The following is a 19,343-nucleotide window of genomic DNA, read 5'->3' on the forward strand; positions in this document are numbered from 1 at the left end:
TTCTTTAGAAGTTTCTCTAAAGATTGCTTTAGCGTTTTCGTCAAGAATCTTTTAAGTGGTTGATGGATGTCATCAATACTTCTCGAATTTTCAGAAATTCCCTGAAAGTATTGGCATCCTCGAAGCCAACAGTTTTTAAAAGTACTTCAGAGTACTTTAAAGATTCTTGCAAAGACTGCTTCAAGTATTTTTCGAAATATTTGTTCAGGAAAGCCACTAAGGATTCTATCGATGATATCTTTGAGGACTCATCTAGAGAATCATTAAAAGATTTTTAAAGAAATTCCAGAATGATTTTCTGCCAAAATACCCATGATTCCTTCAGAACTAGATATTCTTCCAAGAAATTATATCAAAATTCCGCCTGAGAAAGAGTGGTCCCTCTAGAATTTCTATAAACATTCCTCCATAGTTTCCTTGCGGAGATCTTCCAAATATTTCTTAAATGATTTTTTCCAAGAAAGTCAAGTATTTCTCCAAAGGTCTCTTCATTACTTTCTCACATAGTTCTTTGAGAAATTTCTCCAAGGATTTACCTTGGCATTTCCACAAGCATTCATCATCCATCTTGGCGTTCTATTGAAGATTTCTTAATATTTTGTTCCAAGAATTCATTCAGAAATTTCTCGAAGGGTTCCTTCATAAAAAAACTGCAATGATTTCTTTGAAAAAATTGACCAAGGATATTTGAAGTAGTTTCTTAAAGGTTTCACTAAGAGATGCATCCTAGAAATCCAGGAAACTTCCAACGAACCCATTGGATGATAATTCAAGAATTCCTCCAGAGACTTCTACAGAAGTTTCCCTAAGAAAATCTTCAGATTTTTTTTCGAAAAATTCTTCTGGAGTTCCTCTGAATAATTATTCAAAATCAAACTAATATTGGAGCTTCCCCGAAGATTCCTTCCGGATTTTTGGCAAACATTCCTCTAGGTACTCTTATAAAAGTTTGTATTGCAATTTTTAAGAGGACTCTTTCATAATTATTTTGAGAACTCTTTTGAAAAATCCTTCCTAACTTCCATCGAGCATCTCAGTCAAGAATTTCTTCAGAATATATTAATAATTTCGCCTGAAAATTCTCTGACTTAAAAAATGATAATAGAAACTCTCTCAAACATCGATAAAGATTCTAAATTGATGATGGAATCCCTCCAATGATTACTTCAGAAATTCAAACAAAAAGTGTAATATTTTTTCAAACAATTCTCTTTTAAGTATCTTTAAGAAATTATACTGAAACCTTAGAAAAACCATTCCGAAATTCCGCCAAGGTTTTCATCAGCGTTTTTTATTGTTACTTTTGAAGATTTCTTTGGCGATAACATCAATATTTCCTTCACGACACCTCTAAGAAGATTTTCTACCGATTTCATCAAGTATTTTTTCCAAGTATTTCATGAGAAACTTCTTCAAGAATTCTTCTTTGGGTATCGTGTACGAATTATCATGGAGTTACTTCGAGGACTCCATAACAAATTCATTCAAAAGTTGCTCCAGCGATTGCTTGGGGAACTCCTTCAAGCATTTCTAAAGCAATTCCTTCCATAATGTTTCCAAGAATTCCATAAAGAATTTTCTATAGATTTCCAAAAATGAAGAAACTACTATTATTAGGGTTTGGACGAGACATGTGTTAATTTTGAACAACACTGATCAAAATAGTAACTCAAGTCTCACACATTTAAGGGCGTTACAAATTATAATGTTGGTCTGAATTGGTGTATTTCATATTTATTTCTCAAACATTTGTTTTCATAAATAGGGTCCTTGCATGACAGCCGCTACCTTAAACTACTCCAATAGCTATGTTTGATCCTGCCGTTATAGGATATAAGGCACTCTTTAAAATTCTCATGAATATTATTTCTATATCGGTACTGAATGTTGTAAAATTGAATTTTCATTGCTCACACATTTTTGCCTTTCTCATACACTAAGTGTACTGGAAAGGCTATATGTTCACTCCAAAAATGACTTTTTGATAGAAGGCCCGGCGGGTCGAGTCACATATACCAATCGACTCAGCTCGACGAATTGAGGTGATGTCTGTGTGTATGTATGTGTGTATGTGTGTGTGTATGTGTGTGTACAAATAAACTCACATCACTTTTTGGCAGTAAACCTCAACCGATTTTAATGAACGATGGTTCATTCGACGCAAAATCTGATCCCATTGTTTCCTATTGAAAATGGTTCGAATCGGTTCAGCCGTTCCGGAGTTATGGCCATTTTGGTGTTCCGGCCGGTACCCCTGGAAGGGGCCAGACATGAAAATGCAACAAACCCGTGCATACGACCCATCAAACCACGGTTTTTTCGATTATCTGATGAACGGTAAGCAGGAAAATATTCGCTGATCATATCTGAACCGGTAGTGTTCCGGAACCGGTTCTGGGTGTCCTGCCGGAAGTGGCCAAATATAAAAGTGAACTAAGCCCATGCATGCGACACATCAAATCGCCGCGTTTTATATAACCTGATGAATGGTAAACAGGAAAATAGTCTCAGGCCATATATGATCCGGTAGTATTTCGGAACCGGTTCCGGGTATCCCGCCGGAAGTGGCCAAATTTAAAAGTGAACCAAACCCATGCATGCGACACATCAAATCGTAGCTTTTTCTATAACCTGATGAACGGTGAACATGAAAATAGTCTCAGATCATATCTGAACCGGTAGCATACCGGAACCGGTTCCATGTGTCCCGCCGGAAGTTGTTTGTTTGTTTGTTTATTACCAGGGATTTTAACCTTTTATGGGTCATTCATCCCGTCCGCCGGAAGTGGCCAAATATAAAAGTGAACCAAACTCATACATGCGACACATCAAATCATGGTTAGCAAGAAAATAAGCTAAGCCCATATTAGAAACTACTGATAGTATTCCGGAATCGGTTCCAGTTGTCTCGCTGAAAGTGGCCGGATGTAAAAGAGAACTCTAGCGTAACATGTGATCAAGGGTGCGACCATTCATTTGCAAAGATTTACATTCACTTGCTATTATCTCAGTTCAGAAGCATGCTATCGAAAAACAATGTATGGATGAATTTAACCTTGTAGTTTTATCTGAAAATTTGCCGAATAGCATTAGGGTCGCAAACGTATACCAAGGTCGTGAGCGAGCTGTGAATGCAACTCTCCACGCGGTGAATGTAAATTACATTCACGCTGTGGAGAGTTGCCTCCACAGCTCGCTCACGACTTTGGTATGCGTGTGCGACCCCAATGTTATTCGGCATGTGATAAGAGCCTAAGTCCAAAATTTAAACACTAAGAAATTTGCTTGAGAAGGTTTCCATGTATATTCATAAACCCTATTTAGAAATCTAACACTCTATTAGTATCACTTATGCAACAAATAACGCGCATGACTGCTCCTTACATGCTGTCTAGCGTAAAAATAGTATACTACATGAAATTAGTATATAAATTGAGTTGTCGAACAGTAACGGTCATTGGCCTTTTTGCAAATTATCATCGACTTGGGTCCCAGTACTTTGGCCCTTTGACATTAAGCAACATTAGACCCTTTTGAATAGAGCTAATTTTGAGCAAAAATAAATTATTTTGCATAAGTTTTCTTATATTTTACGTGATTATACAAAAAAGAATCAGATTCAAATCAAAACCCTAGAAAATCCATGTAACATGCAAAAGAGCCTAAGTAAATTTGAGATCTAGTCCAACTTGGGCCCTGTTACGTCGACTTAGGCCCAAACGGAACTATGAATTTACTTAGACCCTCATCAGAAAAGTCATGTTAAAATGGGTTTTGGCGTGGGTGAGGAAGTGTATTGATAGATTACGTAACACATGATAGGAATAACAGAAAATTTCGTTTGTTTACATTTTCGACTTAGGCCCTTATTACATGTTACGCTAGAACTGAACCACTTTTCGCGACACATCAAATGGTTTTTTAGGCATCCTGATTAACGGTTGACAAAAAAAATATCTCAGATCATATTTGGGAAAACTAGTAGTGTCCCGGAATCGGTTCCGACTGTCCGTCCGGACGTGGTCAAATTTAGAAGGGAACCGAACCCCATAACCTGATGAACGCTTTTCAAGAAAGTCGCCTCAGATTACGTTAGAGACCACCGGTAGTGTTCCACAACCGGTTTAGGATGTCCCGCCGGAATTGGCCAAATGTAAAAATAAACCATGTTAATGTTCCGGAACCGGTTTAGGGTGCCCACCAGAAGTGGACATATATAAAGTGAGCGGTACATCAAATCTTTTTTTTTGTCAGTAACCTCCATGGGTAATAAGAAATTAGGCACAGTCCGCAGAAACTGCTACCGGTAGTGTTTTTAGTTTCGAGTAACCTGATTAACAGTTAGCATTCACATAAGCTCAGACCACATTTATATATGCCGGTAGTGTTCCGGAATCATCTCCGGGGTTTCGTCAAAAGTGACCAACTATAGAGTATACCAAACTCAAGCATGGAACACATCATTTCGATAAGCTAATGAACGGTAAGCAAGAAAATAGGCTCAGACTACATAAGAGGCTACCGGGGTGGTGTTGCAGATGCAGCGTTGGGTGCTTCAGCGGAATTACAAAAGTGAACTAAATCAATGCAATCGATAGATATGTGTACAGTAGGATGGATAAACGTTGTATGGAAAAATTAAGACTTAAGCGCATCAGCATCGAACTTTTTTTTAAATCCCTATTTGCGTCTGATTACTGCGCTAAATTTAGATGCTACTGAAGGGGCGAGCTCTGTAATGTGGTTAATATTTGAATGGGATATAACATTGACAATTCAAATTACTACATTACAAATTTTGCATGAATCTCGTAATCAATGATAATAAAATATAGCCTGAAGTGTGCAGAAAAAACTTTGTTACAGTGATTTGTGAAAAAAGTTTAACCCTGGCTTGTAATTGTAATCTTGTTATGGATCAGCCTTCAGTGAAGGTGGTCAAGCTGTCAACTGAAAGGGCTGATACTTTCAGCTCTGCCTATGCATTGAACATAACGTCGGAATAAGTGCCCCAATTCGATGATGACCTTGATGAAATTCTTGATTTTCTAAATAAAGTATTCTCAGGATAAAAATTCGTAGGTGGTATAGTCCCATTTCGCTGTTATGAAAATTTCCTCCTTCTCGTCCGTTACCAAAGTTCAGACATTTGGGGCTGATCACTGACTCTAAGACAAGATTGAATGCGTCAACGGAAAGATCATGAGTACATATTCGACGAGAAAGGCACTATCACCACTAGGTGGATTAATCTGTTTTTTTTTTTGTTATTGTGGGGCTCATGTAGGTTAAAAGAGCTATCATAATAAATACTTTGAGGGTTGACTAAGCTACTGGAATAAAGTGTGTGCATTTACAATTGTAAATAATTAGACTGCAAACTAGCCATCTGTGTGTCCCATTTCGTTTTTGGACCGCACCCCCTTGCTACGCCACTGTGAAAATATGACAATATTAACAATGAAAGCATTCAGTTTCAATCTATAAAATTGATTGTATTTGTGATAAGAATGATGGTCTGTATCAGTGAAGATAAAATTCCAAGATGAAGTATACCATCCAGAGCTGTTGTAAAAGTTATTCCTTTTCATATATTCTCTTTAATATCCATTATTTGTTTAAAAATCACAGAACATAATTAGTCTTATTAGGTCTTCTTTGCTTATCCTTGAGCGAACGGTGAGGCGGCATTAGTTGTCAGGAAGTAGATGCCATGGACACCTCTACCAAAGTTCGACGGCTCTCCACCCATATTGGCATCGGGTCCACTGGGAGTGCAAGATCCACCGAGAACTTCATCAAGGTTAGCGCATCGCGTTGACCGGAATGGAACCGACGAACGTATCGATTCAATGTAGAATGAAGGAGCTCGTCCGTGAGCGCAACCGCCTGCGATGTCAACTCCACAGCCTGGTTGGGTCCGTCCTCCGTTGGGGTAGAAGTTGGCCTGCCCCAAAGCCTCATTGGTGCCCAGCAATCCTGCGTTAGTCATGATGGTTTCCACGTAGAGCCCGTCCTGCGGCGATACAGCATCACTCTGTCCAGCAGAGAACAACGGTCCGGCCGGATCCAGAGCAATGATGGAATTCAAGCGACCATTGAAGTGTTTTCCAGCATTTCCGGCAACGTGAGCTCCCAAACTGAAACCAATCACGCTAATAGTATTCACATTGGCTCCCCTCAGCTCCACCAGTCTATCGATCAACCGACCCACTCCGAAACCTGCCGGCCCTACGGCGTTACGAGACGCAACGTAATTGGGATTTACCGCGGCAACGCTCCAGTCGACAGCAATCACGTTGAAATCGCCCAGAGCCAACAGTTCATTGCGAGTTCCAGTGTTCAAACCATCGTTGCCGTTACCGTTCCAACCGTGAATCGTGAACCGAGTAGGGTGAGCTGGGTTGAAGTTGGAGCCAGTTATCGAGCCAGCATTGTTGATTTGCAGAATCTGTGGCGCTGTTGGGTTGCTCCTTGTGAACAATCGGAACTCGATGTCGCTTTCCGGATTGAAGAGAACCTCCGGGTCGACTGCACTCGCCTCGGGTAGGTTGTAAGGATTGATGTTCACCAAGTGTAGGCGACCTTCGGCATTTGGGACCAGCTGCCAGTTGGCCTGATCCAGGGGCACCGAATAGGCTGTAAAAATATGTTTTAATTTCAGTGTCGGAATGTCGAATAAACACAGTTACATACCGACTGCTAGAACCCCCAGCAGAGTTAGAGACCGTGCGAACATTTTTCAGATTCCAGTGAGTTACTAAAATAAGACGACGATTTCAAGTGAGCTTTTATAGCCATTTAACTTTGTACTATCAGCCATTATAAATCGGTTTGGTAATCCCATTTGCGATATGACGTATATAGGATGTTTTGATGATTGTAATTGAAATCGTTGACATGATATGCAGCTTTCTCTGAACGTTTTTGCTCTTAAGCTGATGATCGGATCAAACCAGTCTAGAAATTTAGATTGGTTCATTTCTTGGCAATTTCTTCTCAACTTGTCAACCTTTATGCTTCTAATCGCAAGTGAAAGGTCAATTCTTCAACTTGACCATAATCAACGTGTCCCAGCCCCGGAATAGAGATTTGGGCTCTTCAAGGGTATTCAGATTAAAGGCTAGTTTCCACGTCGTACGTACTGTGCAAAAAGAAAGGGAAAGTAATGGTCAAGTAATGAATCCACTTCAAAATTACTGGAGCAGTTCGCAGATGGTAAGTAAGATAAAAAGTGTAAAGCTCGTAACACCTTTCGTGCAAATCAAAAGGAACTGTCCCTTTTCCTCACGGAAAAATAGTTTGTGTTATTATTCCGTGAGGAATCTTCCCATACTAGATCACACTTGCGGAAAAGGTGTAATTTTACTTGAGTGCTCTACTTGAGAACAGGAAACTTAGCTTAACGCATGAATCTTCATCCAAAAATTATTCGAAAACAAAAATTTCATCATTTTTGGCGCCCCGGAAATAAAACTGATGCGCTATGCGCGATGTACATTACTTATATACCGTCGTTGGGGATGAGAATGGGTCAAAAATGCATACACTCCCGTTCAAAAGTTTGGGGTTACCCCTCAAAAAGATGTATCGGCCAAAAGATTGGGGTCACTATCGTAAAACATTGAAAAGTGATTTGTTGATATCTTTGTCATCTTTCATTCAATTTTAATTCTTCTTGGCTTATTTGAAACAAAATGAATGATACTTACTGCATAGACATTGGACCACACATATTTGTTGAAATTTACATACTAAAACTTAACGTAAAGTTGCCTCATTTTTTGAAGCGTGGTAAAATGTGCTAAGTTTACATAACATTTTTATATACAAAAATTGTTAAATACGTTAAGTTAAAGACATCAAACGTAAATTTAGTTAATTATCTTTGAAATGATCAAAAAATAATTAAAATTGAACTATAGATGACGAAGATATCACCAAATCACTTTTCCATGTTTTACGAAAGTGACCCCAAACTTTTGGCCGATACATCATATTGAGGGGTGACCCCAAACTTTTGGTCGATGACATCAAGGATTAATTTACTCAATAAATTTTTTTCTAGATTTTTTAGCTAAGTTCTGTAAAAAGCAGTTGAAAGCTAATAGAAAATGGGTCATATTACCGCTCTCATCTTAAAATTTGGTCGACCCAACTTTCAGCGACATTGCCGTAAGTTTATATTCATTTTTTAGAAAATTTGGCAACTTTGGGTTAAGTTTACATACAAAATTTTTTGAAAAAGTTTCTTTTAAATCATGTTTAAAGTTTCTTTGACTAATTATCTTTTGAATGAAACCTAGAGTTTTGAAATCGGACGCAAATTGGCGGAGATATGGGCCTAAAAAAATGACATGTTTTTGAGGGGGTGACCCCAAACTTTTGAACGGGAGTGTACTTCCACGTTCATTGTTCAATAACTTTTGCTTCTTTGCATGAAGAAGCTTTTTGATCACTGGAATGTGAACTTTGGTAATTACCATTAATGCACTGCGTACTATACTCAAATGATGAAAAATTATCTGGAGTTCGTCAATTTTCCTTCAAACTACAAGTGTATGAAAATTGACGGTATTGGTATCGAATTTGTTCCGCATTGACAAAAAAGCAAGTTAATAAAGTTCTGGTCAAGGTTGATATTGCGATTTTTTTTTCGACTTAGACTTTTATGCGATAAATTTCGTCGTGCTCATATTTCGCTTTCGATTTCGCTGTCAATCTCAGTCGCAGGGTTTTTGCAACTCGCCCGATAATGTGACAGTTTTCGCCGGCCTTCTCAATGTTTACCATTAAGGCCTTTTGTTCTCGGTCCACCAGCTGGTCATGTTTACACAACAGAACCAGCTGGTTCACCGATGTTTACGTTCATCCTTATTGTTCTCGACTACCAGTTGTTTATGTTTTCATAACAAAATCAGCTGGTTTTGCCTGAATCGGGGAAAGAAGGCGAAAATGTATCATTAATGTTAGGTTAGTACCATATTAGGGCGAGTTCAATTTCATCGCCAAAGTCTGATTATTCGTAAAAAGTACAATACTACTTACCAATAATATCGTATATGATATACAGTGGTACAATAGTTATTTATGTAACGAGCTGCAAAAACTAGATTTTTTCCGCACGAGTCGTACATTTATCCAACGAGGCTTGCCGAACCAGTTCGGAACAAATGGCCATTATGATACCAAAATGAGTTTGATAAAAAAAAATAAATTATGATACTGAATTGCATAAATTCGTAAACGCACCTGATTTTTGAACGGTACGTTTAACTTGAAGGACAACTGTGTTTTACTGGTATATATTTCAATAGACACTGACGTAATATACTTAATGCAATTCAGTAGTATAATTTACATTTTATATAACTCATTTTGGTATCATAATGGCCAATTTTTCTGAACTGGTTCATATTGCAACTGAAATGAGTTGCATAATGAAAAATAGTTGTATATTGTTCATAATGCAACTCATTTGAGTTGCATTATGAACATTATGCAACTCAAATGGGTTGCATTATGAAAAAATCATTGCATACAATTTTGTATGGAACTCGTTGTAAAACTCGATTTTTTCAGCGCTCTTCGTATTTATCCAACTACTCGGCAAGCCTCGTTACATAAATAACTATTCAGTTACTCTTCGATTCTCTTTGTACGTTAGGGAATCGCGCCACTTGGACGGTGGCTTCTATTTTCGTCTGTGTTCCGCTATAACTCAGTCAAACTTGAACCAATTGTCACAATTTTTGGAATGCGGTGAGATAGGTATAGTATCTACCCGCGTACAACATTTCAAGCCAACTGGTTCAAATTTGACTGAGTTATAGTGGAAAACAGACGAATATAGAAGCCACCGCCCAAGTGGCGCGATACCCCATATCGAAGTGTACATTATATCGAAGTAGAGAAAAATTAAAAAAAAAATATGCTATTTTTGATGTATTCGACGAGAAATTAACCCCAAACAATGATTTCTGTGAATTTCACAAAACCAATAATGAAAAACACGAGTTTCCACGAAAAAGTAATTTCGTTTTTTGTGCTTACATTTTGCTTCGATAACATTCTCTAATTTTTCCCCAAATTGCGCTAATTCTGAGTAACAAGGCTAATGTTGCAACAAAACATTGATTTTAGTGATTTCGTAGTTTATCTAAGAGCTACTTTTAGGAAAAATAAAATTTTTCAATGCTGTACGTTATATCGAAGCAATCGAAGATTATCTGTATGTATTTCTACTAGTACTATTACTAGTAATACTTACAACATTATTATCATAAATATTAATATGCTACAACATAAAGAGAATGATTTTGTGAGTGTGTACATTTAAACGAATTTGTACCACTGTATGATTATGAGTAATTCTCGCTGAGACCGGCCCAATATTTACACCTTGTCTTCAAAAACGTTTAAGGTGGCGATTTTCTGAAAGCTCTCCCCAAAAAAGTAAGGAAAATGCATTTGGTTACTCAAATTGATGGACCCCCCCGTTAGCTAGAGCCACAACATTTTTTGCAGATCCCTCCATTTTGATCAAATGGTGGCTCATTTGAACCGTTATAACTCGAAAGTTTCTCCAGAAGTCACCTCAAAATGAAATGTTCTTGAAAAGAGGAAATATAGAGCTTCTTTTTACAATTATAAAAAGTTGGGTCGGCCATATTGATTTTTGCCGCCATCTTAGATTCTGGATTCCAGGGATGGGAACACTCACTTGCAGAGAGTTACACTCACTTGATGTTTTCTCAGCTCAGAAGCGTGCAATCAAGAAATGGTGTATGGACGACTTCTGTCTTGTAATTTTGACTAAAAGTTTGCCGAATAGAGTAGGGGTCGCATACGCATATCAAAGTCGTGACAGAGCTGTGAAAGCGACTCTCCGCGAGGTGAGTGTAATTTACATTCATCTCGTGGAGAGTTGACTTCGCAGCTCCTTCACGACTTCGATATGCATGTGCGACCCCTACTCTATTCGGCAAACTTTTAGTCAAAACCACAAGACAGAAGTCGTCCATACACCATTTCTTGATTGCACGCTTCTGAGCTGAGAAAACATCAAGTGAGTGTAACTCTCTGCAAGTGAGTGTTCCCATCCTTGCTGGATTCTGGAGAAACTTTCGAGTTATAATGGTTTATACTCGTTTACACCATTTGACCAAAATCGAGGGGTCTGTAGATATTGTTGTGGCTCTAACTAACGGGGGGTCCATCAATTTGAGTAACCAAATGCATTTTCATTACTTTTTTGGGGAGAACTTTCAGAAAATCACCACCTTAAACGATTTTGAAGACAAGGTGTAAATGGTGGGCCGGCCTCAGCGAGAGTTACTCTTATATGATTATATGATAAGTATGTGTTTTGTGCACGTTCACTTCATAAGCAGATGTTCATGGGTTCAATCCCAGCCCCGGCACTTGCAATTTTTCGTCAGTTGCTCTTCTCACCGAGAGCGGCTGACACCTGACCCTCTTCTGAGCATATGCTCTAACGGATTCGGAAACTTGGATATCGGCTAAACGGCAACTCATAATGGACCCCTAATCAGACTGGAAAGGGAACAAGAGACACATCAACATCCTCGTGCTCATCATTCTACCATGGATAGGGTAGAAAAGTGACAGCAGCGCAAAAGGCAACCAGCTCAACATAGTGGAACTAGAATACGGGTCATTCCATATGAAGTGACCGAGAAAAAGTGAAAACATGCAATCGACCATCACGGATTTGAACCAAATTTGGCTGAAACATTTGTTTAGATGGGAAAAGAAAAAATCCAAATTTTGGTGCCGATCGGATCACCCCTCGGCCCGTGGCAGCACCCCTCGTTTTGGCCGATATGAAAATTATCCTCTCTTTCTTTTATTTTTACCATTGAAATGATTGCACATACACATTTTCGACCTTCGGCTTTTTTGTAGGAAATCGTTCAGGGAATCCAGAAAAAATATTATTTAACTAAAAATCGATTTTTCTCAAAATACGTATATTTTGATTTTAAAAATTTTGATTCCATCGTGTTTATCAGACGTTTTTCGATCGAAAAAGCTTAACTTCCTAAGGTAATTTGCGTTGTTCCTGAGATATGTATAGCGTTTTTAAGAAAAAATATTCATTTTTTATATCATATAAAATCAGGTGCAGTTTATAAAATCATTTTTTAGTATCATATAAAATCAGGTGCAGTTTATAAATTTCGCAGAAAAAAAACATTATTCGATGCCATATATATACGTTTTGTGTTGATTTGAACAATATCAAGTACAATAAGGATTAAAAAATGTGACAGTGTTGTCAGTTCATCTATTATGAGCCTATCGTAATGGACTAGCATAACCTGTTGAACTAAAAAATGTACCTATCCAGCTTTTTACGCTACGATGAGGGGTGATCCATTTTTGACGGATACTGCCGACAGCCCTTGCAGCATCACAGTAGCTGAAAATTTCAGTTCATTGCTCTCAAATTGTCAAAAATTTTCACCTACTAATGTTAACATTGTAACCGTTGTTATCGTTGTAAGAAATGCAACTGGCTTGGTTTTTTTATTGGTATTTGAAGTATTAATGCATTTTTTTTCTTTTTTCTGGAAATAACAAAGAAAACAACTAAATCTAATGGTTCAGTAATTTCTGAGGAATTTTGGGAATTCAGTTTTATGATAACCGGCAAACACAATAGCCATGTATATCTCATATTTTCAAAAGTAGGAAATCATGAGGTTATCTGAGTCAACAAAGTGCGGCGATTGTTTGAAACAACAGAATAACAGAATTAGGGGTGGCAAATGTGCCATCTCAGGCTTCAGGCCTTTGCCATTTCAGATCCCTCGTAGCAGGCCTGGTGTCCATACACATTTTTCGACCTCCTTTTCCCCTAAGAATCTACGTAGTTTATGGACGGACCCATTCGCAGGGTGTCTACTGCCTGGAAAAACCTGGAAAACCTGGAATTATCAGGGAATTTTACTCGACCTGGAAAAATCCTGGAATTCTCAGGGAATTCTGGTGACAATCAGGGAATTCAATCAATTACAGCGTTAAATATTGGCTTAGTGACCTACACGGTTTACCGAGAATCCAACAGCTGATATCTCGGTAAAATATTTACTGATTCTCGGTAAAAATTTTACCGAGATTTTGGTAAACCATTACCGAGTCTCGGTGAACTTTGCCGAGATCTCGGTAAAATTTTGGATTATCGAGATCTCGGCAAAGTTTTAACGACATCTCGGTAAAACTTTTACCGAGATTCAGTGAAAATTATTACCAGATTCTCGGCTGGTCTCGGCAATCCGTTTGCTGAGGTCGGCGATTTAATTTAAGTGTGTAAATTGTATAAGCTACTAGCTATCCCGGCAAACTTTGTCTTGCCGTTTTGTGGTGGTTCGACAACTGTTGAGCTCAAAATAGCACCGCACTCTAGATTGGTTTCGTTTCGATTTTGTTGATTTCCTCCCCAGCTCATGAAAAATCAGTACTTTATCAATTTTCGTACTTTTTCAGTGGATTTTCATAATTTTTAGTACTTATAAACACAGCCACCATGAATACAAATCGAACCATGCAAGACTCATGCTGATCGGTCCACCCGTTCTTAAGTTTTGTTGCCTCAAAGGAACTTTAAACTCATTTTTATATATATAGATTTTTCTTTAATTCCATGAAAATGAGCTTACTGTAAAGCAGAATTTATTGAGGTTTGCCTGACAAATTCGCAATTTCCTGTAGATGTTGTAAAATACCTGAAGGAAGTTAAAGATATATTTTAATCGTAGTTCCTGCAACTCCCGCAGAATATGATTGATCAATTTTAACTCCTGGCGAATTTGATGTTAGTATTTCTAGCGAAATTAACTAGATGACTTCTGCAAGAAGTTTTCAATATTTTTCTGACTATTTCTGAAACGCTTTTAGAACAACTCATACATTATTCTAAACAATGTTTAAAAGAATTGTCAACTCTCGTTTTCCCATAGTTGCTTCTGAGCTTCACATATTTTAAAGAACTCGAGAGAGACTATTTTCGATGGACATTATGCAATAGTTTTAGAACATGGTTACCAACTTATTAGTATATTCTGAATTGTCAATTACTTCTTTCACGAGTGAAACTATAGACAACCAAAACTATTGATTTAAAACATTTTTCTCTATTAAGGCTGATATAAATATTATTTTCACTTTTTGTCTCCCCCCCCCTCCAAAAATTTTTGGCTATATTTTGCATTTTGAGGGGGCAGCAATGATGCAAATTATCACCTCACTAGTGCTCATCACAACTCATCAACTGTATATTTATCGCGTGCGATTGAACTGTGCGCTGATCAGCTATGACCAGCAGCAAAGAGGTGGCAAAACGAACATGATGTAAATCACAAACGATTTTGCACACATCTGACTGTGCCACCACACGCTCGCCCGAACAGCCGAACCATACCGAATAGGTTGGTTTGCGAAGCTACGGCACGAACGCTCGACACGCACACAGAAGCAACATTCGCATGTACCGATACCATACTAATAAAGTTTCCAGCCAACGATGCTTCGCGATAAGCTGTCGAAAAGCATCGAAAGCGATGAAAAGAGATGCTTGGCTAGAACGCAACGGCTCAACGGCGAAAAGGAAGAGTCAACTATGCTGAGCAGTGTTGAGTCCGTTCGTGTGCTACTCGTATGGTAGGTTGATTGAATAAAGCGAGGTTGGGTGAAAACGTATTCGTTGTCGAAAGCAAATCGCATCATTTCGCGAATGTTTTCATCAAATAGCAAGCTTGGGGGGCAGATAAAAAAAAAATTATCAAAACATCGGGTCTTCGCCAAAATTCTTTAACAAATTAGAGGAGTTTTTAATATTTTTCAAATTAAATACTTTATTATTTTTATCCTTCCCTCGACCAACCAAAGAGTGGTAGGACAAAAAGTGAAATAAATATTTGTAACGGCCTAATATGTATATATAAATAAACATATCGAATATTTTTGCTAGCAATTTCTATAAAAGGAGAAATCGCTAAGAGAAGAAATTCTTGAAAAATACATATTTGAGCGATTCATTTGCGAAACCAACGAAGGTCTCGTGCGCATTAGTTGAAGCTATGCGTGATGGTTTCTTGGAGGATTTGTTCAAAAGCGTTAGCTGCAATTTGTTTAATTTCTGACAATATTTAAGAAAGTTTGATTAGGAACTACTCGAAGGATTATCTGCTGGAACTGCCAAGCTAAACTTTTATAAAAATAAAGTGTAATTTCTTGTTGTTTTTCTGGTTAAATTCTTTCAGAACTTGATAAACAAAATTTTCATCAAATTATGCAGAAAATTCTGCTAAAGTATCGCCAGGGTTGTTTTAAGAATTCCATCAGAAAATCATCTCGTGCTTCCGCCCTAAATGCTGGTGGGATGTTGTCCATAAATGTCATTATCCAGCTTTTTACGCTATGATGAGGGGTGATTCAATTTTGACAATTCTTGCCGACAGCCCTTGCAGCATCAGAGCTCATCAGAGTAGCCAAAAATTTCAGTTCATCTCCGGCAAAACGTCAAAAATTTTCACCGTTGTTGTTTGCAAGTGTTAGCTTGAGTTTTTCTGTTTAAATGAAATAAAAGCTTTTTCTTCAATTTTAGGTTCGTGATTGCCGCCACCATGAGTAATACCAAATTAAATGGAACAGAACATGTAGATGAAGGAATCAGGAAATGACGTCGGAAACCCAAATGATTTTGTGTTAATCATCATCTCACTCGGCAGTTCCGTTCTTTACATTAAAGCACTGTTTGCAGTTCAGAAGGAATTTCTCAGCCTATCTTGATGCATGGGAAATTCCTTACCAGAATCGCTCATGAAACCGTTTTTTCTTCGATCCCAGTACGCAGTAGTGAAGTAATGACAGTTCAAATGGCAGTCACCGAAGAAAGTTTCTGCCAGGAATCACTCAAGAAGTTTCTTGAGCGATTCCTTTCGATCTCGAAACTGCGCTTAAACGAATAAAAAATGTTGCAATTGTTCAGAAGTCTTGCAATGCGAAACTCTTTTTTTTCAATGTCAGGTTGCCAGTGAAAGTGGAGTTCCAGAATCGATTAATTGAATTTGCCTATTTCATTCCGGAACAGCGAAGTTGTGGGAAAGGTTGATAGGGGAAACGTTAAATACAGTATTACTTTGGAAACCTAATATCAGCTGCGTTTCGCGAAGGGAATGGATTTGATAGAAAATTTTAATTTTTAACTCAAATCCAATTTATGCAATTACTTAGAACTAGAAAATCGTTCCAATTTTGTAAGACTTCACTCATTTTAATTATATTGTGCTAGGATCTCATTTGAAATGCGGGCTCGGAAGAATACAAAGAACGACACCAGAAACTAAAAAAATAGACCGAGGATTTCGAAGATTCACCCTGTCAGAGCTATACGAGTGTACAGAATTTGTTTGTTCCCGCGCAAGTTGGGTTTGCTGTGGGTTTATAAAAATGCGATCATTGGATCAAAATCATTCGGATTCTCGACGTCCTCTACATGTTCTACTCCATTGGTTTCGGTACTAAAAATAATGGCGGCTATCACGTACCTAAAATTAAAGAAAAAGCTTTCAAATATTCAATTTACAGAAAAAACTCAAGAAAAAACTTCAAAACATCAACAGTGAAAAATTTTGACATTTTGCTGGAGCTGAACTGAAATTCTTGGCTACTCTGATAAGTTCTGATGCTGCAAGGGCTGTCGGCAAGAATTGTCAACATTGAATCACCCCTCATCATAGCGTAAAAAGCTGGTATCCAGCGTTTAATACTCTTACTGTGAATGCATCACCTCTATGAGGGGATCGCAGAATAATAGATCATGTCCTTTATTGTTCCGGGCAGAGAAGTGAAGAACAATGTTGAGTATTGTATTGTCTATTGATGTGATTGCATATGGTATGAGTTTTTGTTTGTTCTTCGTAGCGATGAATGAACTTAATTTTCTGAGTGAAATGGATTAGTGGCGTTTGTTCCCTAGAGGGGTGGTAACTACTTTTATAAGGCTTTTTTTTTGCATGGAAAAGAGATCGGTTGTAAAGCATTGTCCAGTTAGAATCCGGACGCAAAGGATAATTTATTGTGACGCTCTCAATGATCATAATCATATTTTTTTACAGCAGTCTGATCATAAACAAGTCCTCTATTGATTTTCTTGCTACGAGTGAAAAGTTATTTCAGATTGAAGACAAGTGAAGGAAAAAAAATCTTGCATAAACACGCTGAAAATTAAGCGAGGTCAGGTTCAGGTACGACAGTCGCGAAAAATGTTAATGTCTCCATAACCATTATGTGTGATGTGCACAGATGTTGTTAACCATGCCATGAGGAAGTGCCCAAGGAAGATTGAAGTTTATGTTCTTGGAATTCCAAGATTTGCCAGGAAGTTCGAGCTCTGGACATCGTTTTCTCACATCACGATTTTGACACCAAATGTGTGCAAAGATGATAACCTCAAGAATCGCGTGCTGCTTTTCAAAAATGCACACAAGGGGTCTGTAGAGGTTTGAGCTAATTGGGTGAGCTATCACGACAGCCTGAGATGTGCAGTGGTGTCATCACTGTTGGATAGTGTTTATTAACGAAAAAACACTCAAATTTCGCTTCTTTGGAATTCACTGAATAGCCCTTAATTTCGCAAGAAGAGAAATATTTGGCAAAGTTTCTTTGGAATCCTAATCAGATTGGTAGAGGGTCTCAGGACACTACAGAGATGACCTGATTGTTAAACAAATCCGCCGAAGGGGTTGATGTTAAATTTTTCTACCATTGTGCAGATTTTTAAGGAAGTAATCACGGAAAAAATGAGAAAATGTATTAAAAAATGAATAAAATAATTTTAATGATATTTTTCCATGAAACTACAGTAAATTATCTTTGTTTTGAGGGCTTCACCTTTTCTGTTTGTTATTCCACCTCTGAGATATAAGTGATTATCTGCGTCCGGATTCTAACTGGACAATGCTTTACGCGAAGGTTAATTCCGGTAAATCAAATCGATTGTTCGATCAATTCGCCCCCTTAATGCTAGAACTAGGTAACTGGTTTTGCAAAATTTCGAGAGTTTGGTTTATATCTGAACATACACCATAATAAACAAAAGTTTATTCATTGGAATTACGAAAACACATATTGATTCATCTTTCAAGACCAACAAAGTGTTTGTTTTTTACCAGGATTTGTTTTACAAGCCATTTTTATATGCACTTCCAAAAACGAGTTAGGGTCTTGTACCATTTGGGCAGGTGTACCTATTTTGGGCACTGGCCGCTATAACTAAGTCATTTTCAAACCGATTGATTTGAATTTCTGTACAGAGTTAGATACTGTAAGTGCCTAACTCTCAACAAAATTTCAATTCAATTGGTTGCAAATTGACTTAGTTATAGCGGCCAATTCCCAAAATAGATACACCTGCCCAAATGGTACAAGACCCTACCTAGTTCTAGCATTCAGGGGACGAATTATAGGTGACTCCCAGATTGACAATGTATCGTAACATATTAAGGATCGGTATATTCGCCTCACTCTATTCATATTCACTCCTCTTTGCTGAATCGAATCGAGAAAGATGCAGCAAACAGGTTGACGGGATCAAACACGCAACCCCATCACCAGTGGGAAGCCATACGCAAGTTGCTTGACATGGATATTCGTTGCCGTTCGTCGCAGTTTGGATCGCAAGCGAATGAATGAATGGCGAATGGTAAAGAATGCTGGAGAGTGATCGAAGTGGCTGCTGTCGTCGCTGACAAGCAAACACACAAACTAAAGCGACAATCGTTCGCTGCGACCAATCACGGAGTAACAATCATGAATTGTGTTGCCAGCTATGCTCATACTCAAAACTCATAGATCAAAACAATGGTCGCAGTGATGATAATACCCAACACGGAATATTGCTCATACTTATGCAGTGTTGCCAAATATGCTCGATATGAGCATGAGCATGAGCATGAGCATAGATGACCGCACAATTCGTAGTTGCTACTCCGTGATTGACCAGAGCAATCGAAATTGCACAAGGAACCAATGAATAGGGCTTGGGACTAGCTTACTATTCTCAATGTACACAGGTCGAGAGCTCTCAACTTTAATAAGGTCAATAACGGCGCCGGCCACGTCCTTACGGTCATCGAGGATGGGAGGGCATGTTAGTAAGACAAACGTTGTTATAAAGACCGCGAATCGCTGCATCTCCACGTTTGTCTCAGGAAGGATTTTTTTTTTGTTAGTAGGGTAAGGTACATTGTCAGTCCGGGAGTCACCTATGGTTGTTGATATGATTTGACAATGGATCAATATACACAAACCGCCGT

General features: G+C 38.2%; 1 protein-coding gene across 1 annotated transcript; it reads right to left on the reverse strand.

The window, feature by feature from the left end:
• Positions 1 to 5,566: 5,566 nt before the first annotated feature.
• Positions 5,567 to 6,755, reverse strand: LOC109426866 (lipase member H-like). The gene is made up of 2 exons (XM_062859405.1): positions 6,697 to 6,755; positions 5,567 to 6,639 (listed from the first exon to the last, which is right to left on the reverse strand). The coding sequence occupies exons 1-2, from the start codon at positions 6,737 to 6,739 to the stop codon at positions 5,663 to 5,665; spliced, it is 1,020 nt and encodes a 339-aa protein (XP_062715389.1). The 5' UTR covers positions 6,740 to 6,755; the 3' UTR covers positions 5,567 to 5,662.
• Positions 6,756 to 19,343: the final 12,588 nt, after the last annotated feature.

Source organism: Aedes albopictus, chromosome 3 (genome assembly GCF_035046485.1).
Source record: "Aedes albopictus strain Foshan chromosome 3, AalbF5, whole genome shotgun sequence".
NCBI classification, from domain to species: domain Eukaryota; kingdom Metazoa; phylum Arthropoda; class Insecta; order Diptera; family Culicidae; genus Aedes; species Aedes albopictus.

What these genes read in the sequence shown, in the direction of transcription:
- LOC109426866 (XM_062859405.1), bottom strand. Translation starts at nt 6,739, where the DNA reads ATGTTCGCACGGTCTCTAACTCTGCTGGGGGTTCTAGCAGTCG. An exon ending in GCTGGGGGTTCTAGCAGTCG is followed by an intron (nt 6,640 to 6,696) that starts GTATGTAACTGT and finishes ATATTTTTACAG; the next exon opens with CCTATTCGGTGCCCCTGGAT.